This window comes from Lissotriton helveticus, chromosome 6, assembly GCF_964261635.1.
Source record: "Lissotriton helveticus chromosome 6, aLisHel1.1, whole genome shotgun sequence".
Classification (NCBI taxonomy): domain Eukaryota; kingdom Metazoa; phylum Chordata; class Amphibia; order Caudata; family Salamandridae; genus Lissotriton; species Lissotriton helveticus.
The window spans coordinates 1,840,471,597-1,840,494,303 of NC_136067.1; the positions used below are offsets into that span (position 1 = coordinate 1,840,471,597).

The 22,707-nt window shown below is 45.0% G+C and overlaps 1 protein-coding gene across 2 annotated transcripts in view; it reads left to right on the top strand.

Annotated features, from left to right (window-relative positions):
- TATDN3 (TatD DNase domain containing 3) overlaps window positions 1-22,707 on the top strand; it is a 103,018-nt gene that overhangs the window by 73,363 nt on the left and 6,948 nt on the right. For both annotated transcript variants that reach the window (XM_078649754.1, XM_078649755.1), the window contains exon 8: window positions 6,334-6,446. In XM_078649754.1, coding sequence (XP_078505880.1) covers window positions 6,334-6,446 — 113 coding nt within the window. The remainder of the gene's footprint in view (window positions 1-6,333; window positions 6,447-22,707) is intronic.

Below are 22,707 nucleotides of genomic sequence, written 5' to 3' on the forward strand. Positions count from 1 at the left end.
GGAAAAGGAGACCAACAGAGGGAGCCGTTAGAGTCAGGTTGTGATACGGCGTATTCTCCAGGGGCCGAGTGAAAGTGATGGGACACCCGTGTATCTTGTTATCTAGCTGTGCTCGTGCTAAGGGGAGGGGTAGGCTCATGAGGGTTTACAGGACGGGTAGGGAGGGAAGCGGGTATCGGGGCACACACGGGAAAGGCACGCACATGGATATCTACAAATTTACACAGGGGCGTTCTTCTTCCCCACCCAAGCCGCCCAACGCCTCCGTACCTGGGAAAGCCACACTCCTCCCTCGGGAGTGTGGCACGGCGGAACACGGGGTCGTTGGCCTCCTGGCTCTCCTTCACTCGCTGTTCTCCCGTCTTCTTCGGCAGCTCCGGTTCTCTTCTCTCGCTCGCCTTCTCCGCTTCCGACCTCCGGGGTGTGAACACACCCCCCATACATGATTTCCTGCCTCTTGTCCAGTCCGTGATTACCGACGTCGGAGAGGGGCGGAGTCGCGTCCTGTTCAATGAAGGTCCAGTTAAAGGCGCCGCGGTCTATTTCCTCTTCCTGCTCCGAAACGCTGTCCCACTCAGCCCTTGGGTTGTTAGTCTGTGGGGAACGAGGGGAATTAGGAACAGGCACAGGCATCCACCAGTTAGTACGTCTCTCCACCCCGACCTCGCTACACACCTCCCCCCTTGGATTCTCCCGTTCGGGGAGAATAGGCGCCCTTGAGAGATAGTCTGCATTGCTGTTCTCTATGCCTTTTTTGTGTATTATCGTAAAGGAAAAGGGCTGTAGATACGGAAACCATCTCAGAACTCCGGAGTTCTGGGACATATTCTTCTGCATCCATTGAAGAGGAGCATGGTCGGAGTGCAGTGTGAAGGGTCTCCCCTCTAGATAGTATCTTAGTTTGTCCACTGCCCATCGTATCGCAAGGCACTCTTTTTCCACAGTCGGGTACTTGCTTTCCCTGTGATGTAGCTTCCTACTTATGAAGAGAATAGGATGTTCCAACCCGTCCTCACCCTCCTGAGATAGTACCGCGCCTACCCCGGTATCTGAGGCGTCTGTTGCTAGAATGAACGGTTTCTCATAGTTAGGGGGAATTAAGACGGCTGGATGTGATGGCACTTTTTAGGGTTTCAAACGCCAGTCGTGCTTCTTCGGGAGGAGGTCTTCCTCGGTTGAAGTTTGAGTTCTTTTTGAGGAGATTAGTTAAGGGTGCGGCGATGTTTGCAAAATCCCTAATGAACCTCCTGTAATAGCCTATAAGGCCCAAGAAGGCACGCAGTTCTCTGATGGTGGAGGGAAATGGTGTTTTGGTTATGGCGCTTACTTTCTCCTCCTGAGGTGCGATAACCCCACCCCCTAACATGTACCCCAGATATCTTACTCTGGGAAATGCGGCTCTCGATTTTTTTGAGTTGACATGGAGTCCGGCCTTTAGTAAGGCAGTGAGGATTCTGTCTATATGGACTAAGTGGTCTTCCCATGTTAGACTGAAGATGACAATGTCATCGAGATATACTGAACCATACTCGGTGTGTGGGGCTAAAACGGTGTTCATTAAACGCTGGAACGTTGCCGGGGCTCCATGGAGCCCGAACGGTAGTACGTTGAATTCGTATAGTCCGTCATCTGTGGCAAAGGCTGTTTTATGCCGGTCGCATTCCCTCAGCGGCACCTGCCAATATCCCTTGGTCAGGTCAAGGGTTGTGATGTACCTAGCTTCTCCTATCCTTTCTATCAGCTCGTCCACTCGGGGTATAGGGAAGGCGTCAAAGGATGAGATAGCGTTTAAAGCCCTGAAGTCCATACAAAAACGGGTGGACCCGTCTGGTTTTGGGACCATCACTATGGGCGAAGCCCAGTTACTTTTTGATGGTCGTATTACGCCGAGCTGCAACATGTCCCTGACTTCTTTTTTTACCTCGGCTCTCCTTGCTGCTGGAATGCGATATGCTCTTTGCTTGACCACTTTTCCTTCTTCGGTCTCTATACAATGTTCTGCAAGGTGTGTACACCCCGGTTTGTCGGAGAACATGGAGGAGAACCGCTGTAACCTTTGTACCAGCTCCTCTCGTTTGGTGTTTGACAACTCGGGGTTAATGGGTAATTGTCCCAGGGTTGAACTTTCGTCTCGTCCTGGTAGTGCTAGCTGGTTTGATTTGGGAGGGGGACCTATCCATTTTTTCAACAGATTGATGTGGAAGGTCTGTTGGCGTGATGGAGAGACCTGTACTCGATACTTTGTTTTGCCTATGGTCTCTGTGATCAGATAAGGCCCCTTCCATTCACTTCTAAACTTCTGAGTGGACGATGGTAGGAGTACCAAGGCCCAGTCCCCTTTGTTTAGTGTCCTCCATTTCTTCCCTTTATCGTAATATTGTTTCTGCTTGTTCTGGGCTTTTTCCAAATTAGAATAGGCTAAATCTCTTAATTTGCCTAACCTGGATTTCAATTGTGTAGTATAGTCCAACAGGGACCTTTGATCTGCCGCTTCTTCTCTTTCCCAGGCTTCCCTTGTGATTTCCAAAAGTGATCTGGGCTGTCACCCGTATAGAAGTTCAAAAGGCGAGAACTCTAAACTACTTTGTACTTGTGCCCGCAACACATAAAGGGCCAAGGGCAACAACTTATCCCAATCTTTGTTTTCTGCAGTTAACATCTTCTTGAGTGTGGACTTCAGTGTACGATTGTACCTTTCGACCAGACCATCCGTTTGTGGGTGATAGGCCGAGGTACGTATATGTTTCAGATCTAGCAGTTTACACACTTCAGTCATGATTTTGGACACAAAAGGGGTCCTCCCCTGGTCTGTGAGGATCTCCCTGGGGAATCCCACCCTCGAGAATAACTCAATCAGTTTTTCTGCCACGTTTTTTGTAGTTGGAGCGCTAAGAGCAAAAGCTTCGGGGAACCTAGTATTATAGTCTACTACGACTAAGGCATAAGTGTGTCCTCTAGGTGTACGGGGAAGGGGTCCTATAAGGTCCATGCCCACCCTCTCGAAGGGGTTGCCTATGATTGGTAGAGGTTGAAGGGGCACTGCTGGTGGCCGGTTCATATTCTTCTTCTGGCAGACCTCACATTGTTTACAATATGCCTCGGCTGTCTTGTAAACACCAGGCCAGAAGAATAAACGCACGATGCTTTGTAGTGTTTTTTCGGCACCGCTATGTCCTGCTGTCAAATGTGTATGGGCATAGAACAATATTTGTTCCCTGAAATCAATCGGGACAACGAGCTGAAGGGGTTCGCCTGCCTTTCCTTCCCTATATAGCAGGTCATTCATGATCGTGAACTTGGGATACCCTTGGGATGGAGTCGTCTGTTCTCTGTGGGCTGCCTCCCAGGCGTCTGCTTTGTCCGCTTCAGTTCTCCGTCTCAGGCATACCGAGGGAAAAGGAGACCAACAGAGGGAGCCGTTAGAGTCAGGTTGTGATACGGCGTATTCTCCAGGGGCCGAGTGAAAGTGATGGGACACCCGTGTATCTTGTTATCTAGCTGTGCTCGTGCTAAGGGGAGGGGTAGGCTCGTGAGGGTTTACAGGACGGGTAGGGAGGGAAGACGGGTATCAGGGCACACACGGGAAAGGCACGCACATGGATATCTACAAATTTACACAGGGGCGTTCTTCTTCCCCACCCAAGCCACCCAACGCCTCCGTACCTGGGAAAGCCACACTCCTCCCTCGGGAGTGTGGCACGGCGGAACACGGGGTCGTTGGCCTCCTGGCTCTCCTTCACTCGCTGTTCTCCCGTCTTCTTCGGCAGCTCCGGTTCTCTTCTCTCGCTCGCCTTCTCCGCTTCCGACCTCCGGGGTGTGAACACACCCCCCATACATGATTTCCTGCCTCTTGTCCAGTCCGTGATTACCGACGTCAGAGAGGGGCGGAGTCGCGTCCTGTTCAATGAAGGTCCAGTTAAAGGCGCTGCGGTCTATTTCCTCTTCCTGCTCCGAAACGCTGTCCCACTCAGCCCTTGGGTTGTTAGTCTGTGGGGAACGAGGGGAATTAGGAACAGGCACAGGCATCCACCAGTTAGTGCGTCTCTCCACCCCGACCTCGCTACATACGAGTAATGTGATAGAAGACGCACCTGAGAGTGAATTGTAAATGTAAATTTGATCTCTTTAGTACCTCTTTTGAAGAGATTAGTTTGATATGAGGGTGACCAGGAATATATCTTTAGCACTGCTAAATTAAAGCTTGTAGATGTGCTGAGCAAGAAGCAATTTGTGATAATTAAAGCTTAGTATGTCAAAATTCATTTTCAACCTGGAAAAAATATCTGATGAGACCATCCAAAAAAGTGGATAATAAATATGGCCACCTGGGGCCATATTATGGAGAGTGCCCGCATGCTCCACATGTGCTGCCTTGAGTGTTGCAGCTTTCTGATTGTACACCTGAGCCTTTACACAAATGTTGGTTATCATACTCTTTCTTCAGTGCAATTTTTTTTTTCATGAGCACAGCTGTTCCATTTAATCTTACAAAGGAATGTGCCCCCCTCTTGAAGAACTGTGAAATGTATTAGTCCCGACAGAACCTTCTAGCCATATTCTTACATAAAGAACGTGTAATCTGTTTTAGCTGAACCTCCATTTGTATCAGGTTTCCTGACCCTCATAAATTCTTTTCCAATCAACTTGGTTTCTCATACTATGTTTTGGGCGAATGAACTTACTCTTTCCTGCTTTCTCACTCACAATAATTTTTGTTCCTACTAGATTAGTCTTCAGTTTGGCATCTCGCCAGATGTCATGTGTTAAGGTTACTGTGCCAAAGCAGGATCATGGAGCCTGTCCACTCTGATGAGTGAGCACCAACCTCTCATCCAACCTTCATAACTTTAAGGAAACTGCAGCTCTAATCTAGGGCAGTGGTTCTTAACCTTCTGACTTCTGCAGACCTCCACTTAATCGTTATTGGAATCCCGGGTCCCCCTTTCCCCCTCCCTCTAATCATTATTGAAATCCAGGGACCTCCACTGAGTCATTAATGAAAGTCGAGGATCGCGGCATCAGTAATTTCAATGATTTGAACATCCAAATAATAGACAAAAATACCTAAACCATCCTTCGTCAAACAAATACACAAATGATTAAATATTTCATTAGGTTCGCCATCAAATATATAAAAATCAAAATGTTCATCTTAAGGGGAAAGTTTGGGCTTTTCTAAATTTAATTGAGGCTGCCCATTGTCCATTCTATATTCTGTTTGAGACACTGCTTCCACGAATCAATCTGAAAACTTCATTTTTAACCTCCAATTTCAAATTCATTCACATAACATTTAAAAATGTTCAGTTTTACATTTTGCTTCTTTATAAACAGTGTATTAATCTGTTAATGTTATTTAATTTTCAAAGCAGTTGCGGACTCCCTGAGTAGGCGTTACGGACCCCCAGGAGTCCCCGGACCATAGGTTAAGAACCGCTGATCTAGGGCAAAGGTTTGAATGAGCATTGGCGGTGGCTTCCTCACTCTGTGATGGAGCACAAGGAAATCTCACAAAGGCAGATTCACTGCTGATGGTATTCACCTAAGCAGCTGTCATCCCATTCAGTGTTTTCATCCAGTGTCCAGCTGTTCTCCTCACTCTGAGTCCTAACAACAAACCCCCTGGCTTCACTTAACAGGAATCCCATCAGCCTCAGGGTCTTACGATATTTCTGCTCAGCCATCTATTCAACTTACAGTCATAAGCACCATCAGTGTAGCAGCACCAGAACATTGATCACTGTTTCCTGATAGCACATTTACACTCAATACTAACGTCCATAGATAATACAGCACAATAGAAATTTGCAGCATTTCTTAATTGGAATCCTAAACCCAGTAACCTCTCGGATAGTCCCGTATCATCTAAAGCAAACCAAAACTATATGAAAATGTCATCCATGTTCCACCTAATGGCATGGAAGGGATTTCCTTCGTCTGTGATGATTTGCAACTATACCTGGACGTTTTAGCTGGCGAATTGTGAAATGTTGAGCTATAAACTGAGACAAAGAAATATGTCCATTCTATATCGGTGAGCAACGCTTCACTGTTTCTGGGTTTGTTCCCGGTGCCTTGCTTAATCAATGACAACATTTTATTTCAGTTAAGATATAGTAGAATATACATGTGGGAGTCGCCAATAGAAGTGGTGGAGTTATAAACATTAAATGAAGGCCACATTGCGTTGGGCTAACGCATGAAACAACAGTACTTAGGTTTGGGAGATGGAATACGCTGTGAAATTCCATGGCACTGTGTTTCTATTTTTTGTGAACAATTCTTTCTCAAACTGGTGGTCAACCAATAATTTTGTTTTTGTGGTTATCTTAGGTGCACAGAAGGTGCTGCTCCATGCTTTTGATGGCAAGCCGTCTGTAGCAATGGAAGGGGTTAAAGCTGGATATCTGTTTTCAATTCCTCCATCCATTGTAAGGAGCGAGCAGGTAAATTGTTCATTTGTTTAGTCATTCAGTATGGCTACCTTATGTGTCTGAATGCAATAATATAAAATTAAGTTCTTCAGTTAACCCTGCAAATAACATCTAGGCCAGCGAGTTCTCCTACAATGTGTTTTTACAGCTGTATTATATTGCTAAATGTATTAAAATTATTTGGTTTCTACCAGAATTCTGTTCTGTCAGACCATTCAGTTGCAAACTCCAGATTTCACTTGAAATGGGATTGCAAGTTGGGTAGTATTTTCCCTCATATGTAAGTTATGTACCTGCTCTATTTGCCCACAAGTTTAGAGCAGGTAAAACCTGTTGAGCTTCTTTCTGGTGAATAGCCCAAAATTGTGTTTTGTGCACCCTAGAATGTGTTATGGGGTGAGAAATTCTAATTTGCACTACATGCCTGAATCATGTAAAACTCTGGATAAAGGAGATCTACCTCTGCCTGAATTGTGCATGTTGTAGAGTAACTTCAGATGACAGCTTGCTTTTCAATTAGCCAGAGAAACTTGGAGTCACCTCTTTGAGTAAGTGGAATCAAGGAATATGGTTTCACAAAAGCTGACTTTGGGTGACTAAAATCACAGCTTTCACTCAAAATACCAACCTCTCCCTCATGTTAAAGTGAAAGATCCTCCCATTGCTTTTGGTACCCCTTTGTATTGAACTGACCAGGTCCTTGATGCCTGTCAATACTTGCCTACTGCAAAATTGTCTATGCTGAGTCCCAAAGACAGGGATTTCTAAACTACAAAGGCTGCAAAACCAAGCAGGCGGACTTTGCCTTTTCCTACATAAATCAGCTTACATTCCTCCATTTCTTCTTTTCACTGGCTCCTGGTGATGCAGAGAATAAAGCTCTGACTACTTTGCTCCATCTTCAAATCACCAAAGATACCTGTCTTAAAATCTTCATTATTAAATTAGACTACCAAACAAAATCAGAGATGCAGTAAGGCAAACCTGATGTACAGGCTAGGTTCAGGAGCCAAGTTCAGAGAAGCAGGTTGATCTGGGTGCTGGGCGCACAACTCTACACCTGTTTGTACCCCGATCTTGGGAATCTACCAAGTCTGCAATCTGCAGAAGAACAGCTAACCTCAAGCCTTTTCAAAATGGCTTCCAACTCCAGCTCAAACCAGTGGGAATGTTGCAGGGATTCTGTTGGGAAGAAGAACTGTGGACGTTAGAATCTAGGGACTGAGTCTCTCTACCACATCAGGACCTGTAGGCCCTAATCCACCCAGCTCACAGTGCCTCACCTAAACTCCTAACCTTTCCAGAGTTGCAGGTGATTTTGGCAAACCTAGAATATTAACTTCTAATCCCCAAGGGAACTGTGGAATCAGATCATCACCTTTCTTTTCTTTCTTAAGCATGTCCATAGTAAACAAAAGAAAGACAAGAAAAAAGTTTACAATATATTTATTGAAACTAGTGTAGTCTATTTTGAAGCAGGTGTGATGCGATACTTAAACAAATACAACTGAGCAATGTAATCAACGTTATTAGCAGGCTGTATATAATGAACAACCCAACAATGTCAACTAATATATCTATCTAGACCTATCCTCACTACGTGAACACAGGGATATATTAGTGATCTCTTGGATTAGCAATGACCCCATAACTGGTGTGTGTAGTTAGGTGGTCCGCATCATAGGTAATCCTGGTGCTGACGCACCCATCCCCCATTGGAGGGAGTGGCTCATACCATGCATCTTGAAGCAGCCGCAAGTTCATGGGACAATTCCGAAAATGGGTCATTATTGGACTCATCAAGAGGTTCCTGTTCACAAAAAGAGGCAATTACAGAGTCAAAAAGACATCCAGTGCCCATTCGACGGTGCACCATAGGCAATGAAATACGGGTTCACGCAGGTGAGCCAGGCAGGTCGGAATGACAATGACCAGTCAGTATTCAGTTCCTGAAGCACAGGGACTCCAAAGAATCATATTATGCGCTCACAGCAAAGTTGAACCTGTGGTAGGTCCATTACCAATGGGCTTCAAAAAGGAACATCCATTGCAGAGTCACAAAAATATAACCAAAATGCCACAAATTAAGAATAATACCAAGGGATGCCCCCAAACACACTGGAAAACAGGGAATGGATAAAGGCCACAGATTTTCTGGAAGGTACTGACTTAGCCAGTTCTGATTATTTAAAAATATGTGCTATGCCTGCAGTATTGGAAGGTTTAAAAATTCGAGAAAACATGCTTGCCAAGATGTAATGGAAGATTTGTGTTCAACAAGGACTGTGTTTTACTGTACGTCCTTGCAACCTGCAGTTCAAAGGTTTCTCAGGCAGATGTTAATGCTACATCTTTTTGAAACAATAAGGCTTTGAGTCGGCTTAGGTTGTTAAAATCTGCCTTCAAAGTTGGAATTGAAGGCATCAACGAAACCGTATGCGTTGGTGGAAAAAGCACATTATTGCAGCAGGTCACTATCTGGGAGACCGATATATGGAATCCCGGCCTTCATTCTGCAACAGTCCTGGTCACTTAACATTAAATAGCTTACATTTGAAAGGACTGTAATGGGGGGAGTTCTGAAGGGGCTAGTATTCTTTTTAGAAAAAAGGCCGAATTCGCTACCGAAGCATAACATATACCTCTTTTTTAGTGCCCTCACATTGGTAAGAGAATGGTAAAGACCATAACTCTTGAATAAAGCTCCCTCCTAGGTTTCATATCTACCCGCAGGGAAACGTTTCATGCAAGCTGTGAACTGGAATATTGAAATTGACAAAGATATTGCACCATGTATTAATCACAGCGCAGAGGGTGTCTCTCCTAGTGTGAATGGGAGCTGTTCTAACTTCTCGAGATGTAACATTAGGTAAGTCGCGACTTTCTTGGCCATGAATGCTTTACTTGTCGGTTTGAAAGGCAAGAATAAGTGCATAGATTTGAGGTAACGCCATGGCATGAGGCCACATTTTGAGGACCTAAATTGTTCAACTAAACTTCATATAGATCTGAGCTGACTTTAAAAAATCAGATAGGTCCATGTCTTCCCAACGGAGGGAATGATGTTGTTTTACTGCAGATAGTGTGGAATGTTCCAACCATTGTTGGCACAATTTCCCTACCAAATAGGTGGTGACTATCCCTAATTGTTGCAAATGAGAGTAACAAGGATTGGGTCTGCTTGCCTTACACCCCAGTGTGGAATTAAAACAATGAGCATAACAACCATTTGTGTATACTGGCCACAATAACCACACATTTAGATCTGAAAGCGTGTACTTAAATCTACCATTCTGTAACATACTATTGAACTGTTCTTCAGTGTAATGTGTTAAATGTTGGAAATGGTCAAATCAAGCAATGGGAGGAATGTTTGGTGAATTAATGTCTCTAAATGTTGCCAGTCCTAGACAAGTAGTCTGCTAAACTGTATCATTCAGAAAAATCACCTATGTTGGAACTAAGCAGGCTCAAAACAAGGTGTCTGTTCCCTGAATTTGCGAAGGTTTTGTACCCCACATTGATTTGATGTTAATGATATCCTTCCAATAATCATACCCTTTCTCTGCTTATTGTTTGACAAACAAGTCTGTATATATTAGCTTGGTTTGTGTGATAATATTTTTTTTGCTGGTTTGCTGGTGTATGGACAAGTTTAAAATAAAAAGATTTTGTGTCTACTGAATCGAGTCTAGAAAAATATGTGAATGTATCCCTATATGTTTTGTAGCACCCTTATGGGGAGTAGAACAATATTCCCATTTTGTATAATCAAAAAGTGTGTGTTGAACACTAGCTCGATGTAATAATGAAGTCAGAACATGTCACCATAATTAGCAGAATTTAGATACAAGTCCTCACTCTAGGAAACAGTGTAATATTCCACCTCTGACAGCATGGAGTTTGCAGTCTCAACATCCCAATCATCAGAATGTAAACCAAGTGCAATTACATCTCTCATAGAAACCCTAACAACATAACGAGTCTGTAGTATTTCTGCAGGACCAAAGATATAAGGGACCTTATCCCAAACAATTCCAGCAGTTACTGGGACAGCTGAAATGTTCACAAGGTGCAGGTCTCTTTTTTTTTTTTAGCTTATGTGAAGATGAGTGAGGCGTTAACACTTTTCCAACCAGTTCTGTGGCAGAGCATTCTGGAAGGTAATGGCCATTAATCCGCACAAAGAAGACAGTCCAAATCCAATCCAAAGAAATAGAAAAACCCAGGAAAGTGTTACCCAAACATTTATCCAAAGAGGGACCATATACTAAAGGGAGAACCAAAGTGGGCCCAAAAGGTCAATTACTACTGGATAATTGTCACCCCGTGAAGTAGGAATGTGGCCCCTCTGTTTGCAATTTGACCTTCATTGAAACTAGTGCCCAATGCTAATAATGAGATCTCTGATCAACCACAGGGTCAGATTTTCCTTTGCCCGGCAAGGGGATTAGCTAACTGAAGAACTGCTTTGAGCACCGTTTTCAGCACCAACTGCATGTCACAAGCCAGCACTGTACAAAATAAGGAAATAAGTAAATGTTTTTAGTGACATACTTGTACCCTGCATTTAATGCTGTTACCTCTATACTTGAAGTTGAGAAGTCACTTGATTCTATTATTTTACTTTTCCTACAGTACACACTCTGGTATTTCGGATTTGATGCAAATATTAAGTAAATAATTTATTTTTTAATGCCAATCCCCATACCAGTGGATCACTAATGACATAGTATTCAGGCAGTTTACTATGCAAAGGGGCATTAAGCAGTAGCACACACTCCCACTGCTCCTTTTGTTTTCCATTGATATGCTTTTTTATGACAGAAATCCAAAACGTTCCATTTTTAATCAATTTTACAGGTGAGCATGGCTACCTTTCAGGCTTCCTGGTCAGTGGGTGTAAGGCTGAACTAATCTCCTTAAACTGATTACTACTAGGCCTAATGTAGATTCTCACTTTTAAATCTTTCCCAGGTGTTGGGTCTTGTGAGAAAATTACCTCCATCACTGATAGCTTAACTGTACCAAAATCCCTATAATGCATACATTTATCTATAAAGATTTAGTGATTTAATTAAAAAAGGTGTTTAAATAAGTGTGCTGTGTAGCCACTTGTTTGTGACACCTTGGATGATTTCAGGTTTTTGGGAGAACCCTATTTTCAAGCCTATTCACCTCCCCAGTCCCCTTTAGTATCATAAGTTAATTCACAGCAGTGTGTGCTCAGATTCTCAAAAGTCACTGAAAATAATGAGCCTCCAAGTGTTTTGGGATTTGGACATTTAGTGTTAGTTTTCTTACTTCAGGAACTCTGTGTTCGAGGCATATGAGCTGCAGATTACACACTGTTGCATAGATCGCCATCTAGTGTTGGGCCCAGATGTTTGCACTTGTTTTTGTCTTGAAAAGTCTTTGGAAGTCACGAGATAAGTGACTTTAGGATCATATTACGCTTAGGCATCGGCTCCATCCTTAGATCTTTTTTTCCGCCATCGGGCTTGGATGTGTTTCCTGCGCTCATGTTTGGAATCGATTCTTTCGGCGCGCAATCCTTCACCCGTTTCGATGGTATTGTCTCGAACGTGTTCCCCTATCGACGCGAGTCTCAACAACTTCGAAGTCTTCTATTCCGCTCGTCGACGAAGGCCTTCGGGCCTACCTGGGCCTTATCTTCTGGCTCATGGAAAGGACTCCATTCAAGAAATGTCCTCATTGTGGGTCGAAGTTTCCCCACACCGATCTCCATGAGGTGTGCAACCTTTGTCTCTCACCGGAGCACGAGGCCAGGGACTGTCCAGCTTGCACCTCCTTCCGCTCCAAAAAGACAATTCGGGACCGACGAGCTCGAAGGACCATGGCTCGCTAGTCATCTTCGATCCCCGACGACATCTTCCAAGAGGGCGTCGACGTGCCGGACCAAGAGTGGGTCGAAGAAGGCATCGTCAGCTACTCCGAAGCAGGGGACTCAGACGTCGAGGAAATCACTCCGGCACAGCGAGTCGTGAGTACACATGTCGACCCGACCCTTCCTCGACATCCTCGAAAAAGGCTTCGGTCACACCTTCGCGCCCAGGTGCACACCGAGAGACTGCTTCCCATGCCACACCTTCGTGTTCGGTAAACAAGCCTACTAAGCCTTCAGGCGACTCTGGCTCGAGTCAGCCTACCCCCGGTACCTAAACACACCTTACAGCACCGAAAAAGAAGCCATCCTCTTCCTCATCCACGCCGAGTGCTGCTTCCACATCCAAGCACTCTGCGCCGAAGACTAGCACGGGCTCCTCGACACTGAAAACACACTCTGAGCCGTGCAAAAAACTGCCACCAAAGGGTCCCGACTCCCATGCCTCGGAGCCAAAAAAGGCCTCGGAACCGTGGAAACAATATGTTCCACCGACCAAAGACACTGCAAAAGGTCACGGTTCGAAGCCAGAAGAACTATTTCGACCAGATCCTACCCAAAAAAGTCTTGTGAAAGATCCTAAAACTAGTCAATTGGCTCTTAGTCCAAGAAAAGACCACTAGATACGCCTGCACCGGCTCCTCATCCTAAAAAGAGAGACATTCCATCCTCTCCATTAAGGATCCCTCCTCCTCCTCCTCCTCCACCTCCTCCTCCTCCTCCTCCTCCTCCTCCTCCTCCTCCACCACCACCACCTCCTCCCCCACCACATCACTCTCCTACACCATTCCCTACTCCAGTAGAAAATGATGATGTGGATAACACCTCTGATGATACAGGGGGAGGTGCGGACAATGAACCACTAGCTAATCCTAGTCCTCCTGACTCCCCTGACCCATGGGATGATTATAGCACCCCAGATGTCCCTAACGTTCCCCAGGATGAGATATACCCCTCCAGGCCTTCCCCCTCAGAGGACACTATGGGCTTTAACCAACTCGTCCATAGAGCTACCCAATACCATGGGGTTGACCTACACACAGACCCGTGGAGGAAGATTTTCTCATGGACACTTTTGACACCGCGCAAAAGTCCACCTCAATGCTACCCATGCTTAAGGGGGTCATTAAGCATGCACCAGAGGTATTTAAAGATCCAGTCATAAGGCGCATCGCCAATACTCAATCGCTGTTAGCAAGGTACGACCGGGCACGTTATGATGAGCTGGAATCCATAATGCAGCATCTCCCAGACAAATATAAAAATAGGGCCAATGAACTCATACAAGAAGGTAAAACTATCACCAATACCTCCATCCGTTGTGCCCTAGACGCTGCAGATACTGTTTCAAGGGCAATTAACACCAGTGTCCTTTTGCGTAGGCATGCCTGGCTACGTATTTCAGGTTTCAAACCTGAAGTCCAGAGTTCCAGCCTCAATCAACCATTCGATGAGCAACACTTATTTGGCCCTAATGTTGACGTATCCCTTGAGAAAATGAAAAAGGATACCGACACAGCTAAATCTATGGGAGCCTTGCAGTCGCAAGCTCCCAGACGCTCCTTTCGTCGCTCATCCTACAGAAGCAACACCAGAGGCTACTCCTCAGATAGCCCCTCCACTTCTTACAAAACCCCTACCCAATCCACCTTCACTAGAGGCTACCAGAGAGGTGGTTACAGGGGTACCAATAACATTGGCAGAGGCAAAACTAACAACTCCCGCTCTGCCTCCACCCCTGCCCAATGACTTCCCTCCACTTCCCCCACACCATTCCACTCTAGTCGGGGGAAGACTACAACAATTCCTTCCTGTCTGGACCAACATCACATCAGACAGGTGGGTGCGACAAATAATTCAATCGGGTTACTGTCTCGAACTAACATCTACCCCCCCCAAACATACGACCCAAACAGCGTCCAATGTCGCGTCACAAGAACATGTGTTACTGCTAAAGCAGGAGGTAATATCCCTCTTAGAAAAAAGTGCAATAGAACCAGTTCCCCTGCACCAACAAAACAAGGGAGTTTACTCCCTGTACTTTCTTATCCCAAAGAAGGACGGCTCTCTAAGACCGATTCTAGGCCTCAGACCCCTAAACCCTTTACATACAGTCAGACCACTTCCACATGGTCACACTCCAGCAGGTCCTTCCTCTGCTTTCACAAAACGACTTCCTTGCTACCCTAGATCTCAAAGACGCCTATTTACACGTTCCCATTCACAACGCTCACAGGAAGTATCTCAGATTTGTAGTGGACGGTCAGCACTATCAATTCAAAGTACTCCCATTCGAAGTCACAACAGCACCACAAGTGTTTACCAAGTGCCTAGCGGTGGTGGCAGCACACTTAGGAAGACAGCACATTCACGTCTTCCCATATCTCGACGACTGGTTCATAAAAGCCAGCTCATACATCCAGTGTGTACAACACACTCACGCAACAATCCAATTACTCCACGACTTGGGGTTCACAGTAAACCACACCAAGTCCCATCTGCAACCGTCCCAAATACAACAATACCTCGGTTCCACAATAAACACCTCAAAAGCGCTAGCTTATCCCTCTCCTGTCAGAATAGCAAACATGCAAGCTCTTCTAACAAAATTTCAACCGGAACGCTCTCTTCCAGCTCGAGTGTTCATACAACTCATAGGGATGATGGCCTCTTGCATATTCATAGTGCCTCACGCAAGACTCCAGATGCGTCCCCTTCAAGAGTGCTTAGCACGCCAATGGAACCAGGCTCCAGGTCAGTTAACAGATCTAGTGTTGGTGGACGGTCTATACTCACCGCTCTCTGCAGTGGTGGAACACCAAAAACCTTTCCAAAGGGCGACCGTTCCTAGAGCCGGTTCCTCAAATAGTCATGACTGCGGACGCATCACTCTCCGGATGGGGAGCTCACCTACTGCAACACACCATGCAGAGCAGGTAGACATCACAACAAAAGTTACTCCACATCAACCACCTGGAGTTACTAGCCATATTCCTAACCTTAAAAGCTTTCCAAAAGCAAATATCAGGCAAGGCTGTCTTAGTCTGCACGGACAACATGACAGCCATATACTATCTACAAAAACAAGGCGGGACACACTCTTTGCAACTCTCTCAGCTAGCACAGAACATATTGAGATGAGCTATACCTCAGAACATTTTCATCTTAGCCCAACTTGTTCCAAGGGTACAAAACACCTTAGCAGATCTGTTAAGCCGTCAGACACAACAGATCCACGAGTGGGAACTTCATCCACAAGTTCTTCAACCGTTCTTTCAGATGTGGGGACAACTTCAGATAGACCTCTTCGCCAACCACGAAAACGCCAAATACCCAAGCTTCGCCGCCAGATATCCACACCCACTGTCCAAAGGCAATGCGATATGGATGAACTGGTCAGGCAGATTTGCGTACGCTTTTCCACCTCTCCCACTCATTCCACTATTGGTGCGCAAACTACATCAACATTCACTAACTCTCGTTCTAGTTGCTCCAACTTGGGCCAGACAACCGTGCCACACCACATTGCTACAACTTTCCTTAGTACCGCACCAAAAGTTATACCTATCTCCACACCTCTTAACCCAGAACCGTGGAGAGAACAGACACCCGGACCCAGCTCAGCTCAACCTTGCGATCTGGCTCCTGAGGTCCTAGAATTCGGTTACCTTAACCTTCCCCCTGACTGTATGAATGTCATTAAAGAAGCTAGATGTCCCACCACTAGGGCATGCTATGCAGCCAAGTGGAAACCTTTTGTAATATATTGTCATAACAACAATATCAATCCCCTAGATGTGTCTATCCAACACATCATAGGCTACTTACTACACCTCCAAAGATGTAACTTAGCCTACACGTCTATTCGACTGCATCTTGCTGCCATTGCAGCATACCTACAAAATAGACAGCATTTATCACTTTTTAGAGTACCTGCCATTAAAAGCCTTTATGGAAGGCCTCAAAAGAATAATTCCTCCCAGAGTACCACCTTCGCCTGTGTGGAATGTAAACATCGTTCTCACGAGGCTAATGGGACCTCCCTTTGAACCTTTACATAAATGTGAGCTACAATTCTTAACTTGGAAATTGCTTTCCTAGTAGCAATTACCTCTCTACGAAGCGTTAGTGAACTACAAGCACTAACCATTCAGGAACCTTTTCTGCAGATGCATCATACTAAGGTTGTTCTCCGAACTAATCCTAAATTCCTTCCTAAAGTAATTTCTCCCTTCCATCTCAATCAATCTGTTGAACTGCCTGTATTTTTCTCGCAGCCACAAACAGTCGCAGAAAGACCTCTACATACCTTAGATGTCAAAAGAGCATTGCTTTACTACATCGAGAGAACACAACCCTTTTGTAAAACCAAACAACTCTTTGTGTCTTTCTCACCACCACTCAAGGCAACCCCATATCAAAATCTGGGATAGCTAGCTGGATTGTCAAATGCATTCACATTTGCTATCACAAAGCTAAACGTACCTTATCTGTTTGTCCTAAAGCCCACTCTACAAGAAAGATAGGGGCTTCAATGGCATTTTTAGGGAACATTCCCTTAGATGAAATCTGCAAAGCAGCTACATGGTCTACATCGCATACATTCACAAAACATTATTGTGTAGATGTGCAGACTAAACAACAAGCTACTGTGGGCCAGGCTGTACTCAGAACACTATTTCAAACTACTGCAACAGATACTGGTGGTCGCCGCTAAGAGGGGGTACTGCTATATAATCTATGCAACAGTGTGTAATCTGCAGCTCATATGCCTCGAACGGAAAATGCTACTTACCAGTATGCATCTGTTCTTGGCATGTAGAGCTGCACAGTTACACACGCCCACCCGCCTCCCCGGCTACCTTTATCTGTTCCAGTATTATCTTAATTAGATACAGCTTACATGGACATTCTTCCTGTTTTCTTACAAAGCTCCATCATTTCCCTGCTGGCGAAAAACAATCTAAGGATGGAGCCGATGCCCATGCGCAATGTGATCCAAAGGCGGAGTCACCCATCTCGTGACTTCCAAAGACTTTTCAGGACAAAAGCAAGTGCAAACATCCGGGCCCAACACTAGATTGCGATCTATGCAACAGTGTGTAACTCTGTAGCTGTACATGCCAAGAACAGATGCATACTGGTAAGTAGCATTTTCCTTCCATGTGTGTTTTGGTAATGTGTTTAACACGACACACAACAAGATGATGGACGGAGCGCTGAATCTCTTCAACTACTCACCCGGGGCAAGGGATCTGCTTTGAATCCATCATTATTTTGCTCACTATGCTATTCCAGTTTGGAACGAACCATTTGCAGAACCATTTCGACTCTTTTCCTGATGGGAACAGTCCAGCCCGAACTGCCAGACCAAATCCTCCATGGGCCAGAAACCAGCATTCTGGGACCGGTTTCGGGGTATCACCCCTCATCAGCCAGGCTAGCTTGAATCCAGTGGCATGGCGAGCAAGGGACCCATGTCTGGGCATACCCTTGGCCACTTAGGGCGAGGATATGCCCACATTTTCATATGGCGTGACTCATGAGCTCTTTTAAGTAAGTGGGGCTCTTGTTTGAAGCACACATCCCTCACCATATCCATGAGTGGTTGCAGAAATCCTAAATTTTTAGGTGACGGAAGTAGACCCCCTTGCACTATCGGCAATAAACCAAAACATTCATATTAGTATTTGTTGGTCACTCAACAGCAGATGTAGATAATTATCGATTAACACAGTTTTGTTGATGTATTGCTTATCATATCAGTCTCCCTACTGCAGTCTGCTCATTAAAGATGTAGCCCCAACAATCTCTCTCTTAATACCAAGTGCAATAAACTATCTTAATAGTAACAAAATCAAAGCTTACAGCTACTGGGCTTCACTGGGGCAGATCTTGATTGTCTGGCTTATATACATGTTATCCCCAATACTGACCTTATGTGTACAGGTAGGGTTTCTGATTCCCAACTTCAACTCCCCCCATAAAAGGCTCGAAGTCATCAGAGTGTAGGGCCCTTCTGTAGTGTTAACTTTTGCCTAAGCGGGCATGAATTGGATTACTAAGATACACTTTGAAGGACAGTCTTTCCTTTGTCACCTCCTTGCTTGTATTATGATGACCCTTAGGTGTACTTATGGTTAGTCCTCACCTGCCTTGTTCTGTGCCATGTCATGTTCACAATGTCATCTACTGCCTGCCCACATTTTACTGGATGGCGCTGTCTGCCAATGTCTTACTTTTCCTTTTATGCCACTTTAAGGTCTTGGGACCTGTTTTGTGTTTTTGTTATGGAGAATTATCCACCACAGGATGTTGTTGAGATGATCCCAGCAGTGGAGGATTATTGTTCCCCAAAGGTAATCCATGACATTCCATGCTTTATGTAGAGTAAAAGAAATTTCTTGATTTATCTTAATTTGGATTTCCTTGAGCAGGGCCTCACCTTCTGCTTTCACTTTGTCCATAATTTCCTTATCAGGGAAGTAATACATCCTCGTTAAGTTGTCTTGAGGAAGTTATCAATTGGGATTCAGGGAGGCTTAGACAGATGAAGTTCCTGGGTGAATACGTGTCCTCACATTCCTTTCGTCATAATGCCCCCTAATGGGATATTATTCCTCTTTGACCTATTCTCTGGTCATTCTGCTGTTCCAACAGTTTTACATTTTTTATCTCATGATCCTTTCTACGTGCAAGTTTGGCTTCCTGCCTACACCTATTTCTTCCATATAGTTTTTTATTTACCCTCACTCTATACAACATGCCACTCAACTCTCTGCAAATGTTCAGCATTTGCCTCTTAAATTCCACGCATATGTTTCTTCCTCCTCTTTAATCATATAGTGGAAAGAATCCATGTTTTTTGATGATCCTCAGACAGGGATCTGAGGCATTGGGGGGTTGCAGGCAATCTATGTTCAGGTTTCCAGGCAGTGACAAGGTACCCGAATACTGGAAGGCTGCAATGGAGGAAAGCATATTTTCGACTCGCCGTTCTGAAGACAGAATGGATATGGCAGGAAGGGTTTTCTTAGAAATACAGATTGTTGTCCAGTGGTTAGCTGAATTGTTAATCAGGTGTATTTGTGAATTATCAAGCGTGGGCCCTGATGTAGTTAGTTATGGTTCCTGTGTTAGCATTCAGGGTCTCTTGCCATACAGGGCAGACACTCTGTTAAACTAATATTTATATTTGTATTGATGTAAACCAACCAGAAGCAATGTCTGCATCATCTGATTGGCTACTTTGCTCACTCAAGAAGTCAACTTGGTTCCAAGAGAATCCTGTCCTGTCAGTGTGCCAGTTTCCCAATGCCATATGCTACTGTAACACTCTCACTCTCCTAAAGATGAGCACAATCTTCAGATTTTGGGGACAGGGGAGTTAGAGGAGAAAATTATTCAGTTAACCCTTCATAGCAACAGCTCTGTTCATCTTTTCAACTAATTTTGTTGCCCAGCATGTTCAGTTGGACTGGATTCCCAGTGCTAACCAGCAGGTCTAAAACTTTGCAGCAGGTCTAAAACTTTGCCATTTATGCACAAGAGTGGGTTGTGCCATTATGTCCTAGTTTCTTGTACTGGTGCTTTGGTTATGGTGCGTGGTCCACCCAGTCAGTCTTAGGCAACCTTGGATACACCTTACTCCCCGTGTGGTGGATGGTTCACCTGTGGCCCCCTTACTTTACTGCTAGTTAATGGCGGTGTCTGGCCTAAAGTGCACTCATCTCACTAGGTAGTGCCAATAGGTTTTATGCTTTATGGCCGTAGGGAAGCAGGCCTAGCCCTAATTCCTCATCTTTTTTCTTTCCTTTGGCGCACATTTTGCATTATCAGTAGTTGTGCTGGTGTTAACTGGCAGGTAGCTATCAACAGTGCAGTGGTGTGTGGCAGCAATCTCCCCATGCGAAGTTGAAGCCTTCACCTGGACGTCAACCCTGGCCTAAAAGATTTTCACTAATGTGCATGCTCATCTAAGGCAGTAAGGTGAGTTGATGTGTACATGGTCTAGAAGGCATGGTGCTCTTGGTTTGTTCTTTTGATTTTCAGAAATGCTGACACCCGAGGGTGTGTCCTGCTGGTGCACAAGAATTTCCCTCACCCCATTTGTGACCGGTTGAGTCAAGAAAATGCATTAAGTCTTGGTACTCAAGGGCCTTGTGATGAGTAAAATGAGAAATGATTTCTTATGTAGTTAATTTTTACGAATGGCCATGCCCCAGTCAATGATCACCTGTGGAAAGAAGCTACCCACACCATGAATACAAGACACGTGGGGCTATGAATGTTAGCTGTTTAGAGACACTTCTATACCTTGCCTTTACTCGAGTTCCTGTCCTATCCAGATAGTCGCAACTGCATCATTTCACTCTGATATGTCATCTTTAGCAGCCGTGTATATTGTAGAAGCAAATTCGATCGCAGCAACTCTCATCCTCCATTACGCTTCTCTGGACAGTTGTTGTCTTGTAAGCTCTTTAAACACTAAAAGCACTTTAACGCTAACTGCTTTTTCCCTGCACAACACCTAGTAAACTAGCTTGAGAAGCCTTATTGTAGGATACAGGGTGTGCGGATCTGGTGACAGTGAGGTCAAACAAGGGCCTTCATATTGTAAGTTTGTTCACCTGCCCCAACAGTTTGCCTTGTTTTTTAATGAACATTTGTTACGTGCTGATATTTGAAGTCCAAGAACTCTTGTTTGGAATCATTCATTGGTTAATTTAGAATTTTTTATCACATAAAACGTTTCTCACTCCCTGCTTTGGGTTTGAATGCAAGGTACGTTTGCTTCCCCCCGCCCCCCACTAGGGTTGTATCTAGACTCCAGTCCTACATATCATTGCATCAAAAATCTGGGTTTCTACAATAGCAAGCGAGGTCACCCCTGTTCCCCCATTTTGGTTGGATTGCCCTGGTCACCTTCAAAATAGGCACCACAAACCTCATCAGGTTATGTAACCATTATGACTTACTCCACACCTATAAGGGGTGGCTAAAGAGGGTTCACCAGGTAGATCCCAGAAGAATAGAACAACTACACCCAGATCTCTTAGATTCAAAGGAGATATTCAAACTTCAGTTGTTTTACTAAAAATATAGCATGACAAATACTTCCCTGGATCTCCGGTCCAAAGCAGATTTTCTGTTGTTTAGATTTTAGCACTTCCTGCAATGCACATTATAATCACTGGTATTCCTGGTTGTCTTGCAGCTTGCAATAATCCAAATGGCCTCAGCATATGCCGAATAAGTCTTACCATCAGATATCCAACCTCTAAGCCAGGATCTTCTGATACTCTCAAAGGGATGATTCAACATCTACCTGTGTTTCAATTCTGATAGAGACTTCTAACTTTAGATTCCTCACCATAAGAAACTTTCTCAGGTGTCAGACTGGATCTGGAAACTTTTGAGCAGTACTTCTGCAAGCCGGTAGGTGATGCTGCGCACCTCCGCACTGATGCCCCTTCGTTCTGGAAATGATGTGCGGGGCCTGTATATGCGGCACTCTTGCGTGCTTTCTTTTGCACCACCAGATGCAGATGCAGATCCACCTCTCTTCTCTAAGGCACCAATTTACCTCTTAAAGAATCGATAATTCAGTGTTGAAAGGTAGAGTTGCTTACTGAAAAAGAGTTTTTAAACCCAGCAATGGCTGTCACAAATAGATGACTGTGACAGATCCTCATCATGTTTGCCTGCAGCCACCACGATAAGGGCTGCAGTGACTGCACATCCATGAACCTTGATATTTTCCCTGAGACAGGCATCCTCTCGCACACTGCTTCTGCCACTGAGGCTCTTTGCGTCTTATGCAGTGGTCATGCACAGGGCAGCTGATGTTCTTGACCCAGAGTCACCCACCTTAGAGGTCAAAACGCATGTCTTGATAAAAGTGATCCAGCGGGGCAAACATCTGCTGAGCCCCTTCTGCCCTTCAGTGAGGCTCATACAGGTATCCTTTTGGGGGCTTGGGACAAACTTTGCTCTTGCCCCCGGCTCAATCACCAGATTTCATGATGCCACCACGCTTCTCCGGGCAACCTACATTTTTGTCTCCGCACCCCTCCCTGAGAGATTGTCTGTACAGGTGTCCAAACACCTTTCCAACTATTCCTTCCCCCTCCCCCCTCCTCCCCCAATAGAGAGTCCAGACGTGCGGAGACCTTTGGGAGGAGGGTATTTTTTTCACCAGTTTGGCCCTCAAGTATATGAACACCAGCTGCCTCCTGGACTGCTATCCCCACGCTTTTTGGGATTTGGTGGCTCCAAGGTATCAAGATGATCTCAGACCTGTACTAACGTAAGCTATTCAGGGCACTTGTGATTCAGCCAAGTTTATAAAACGTTGTGACTTAGACA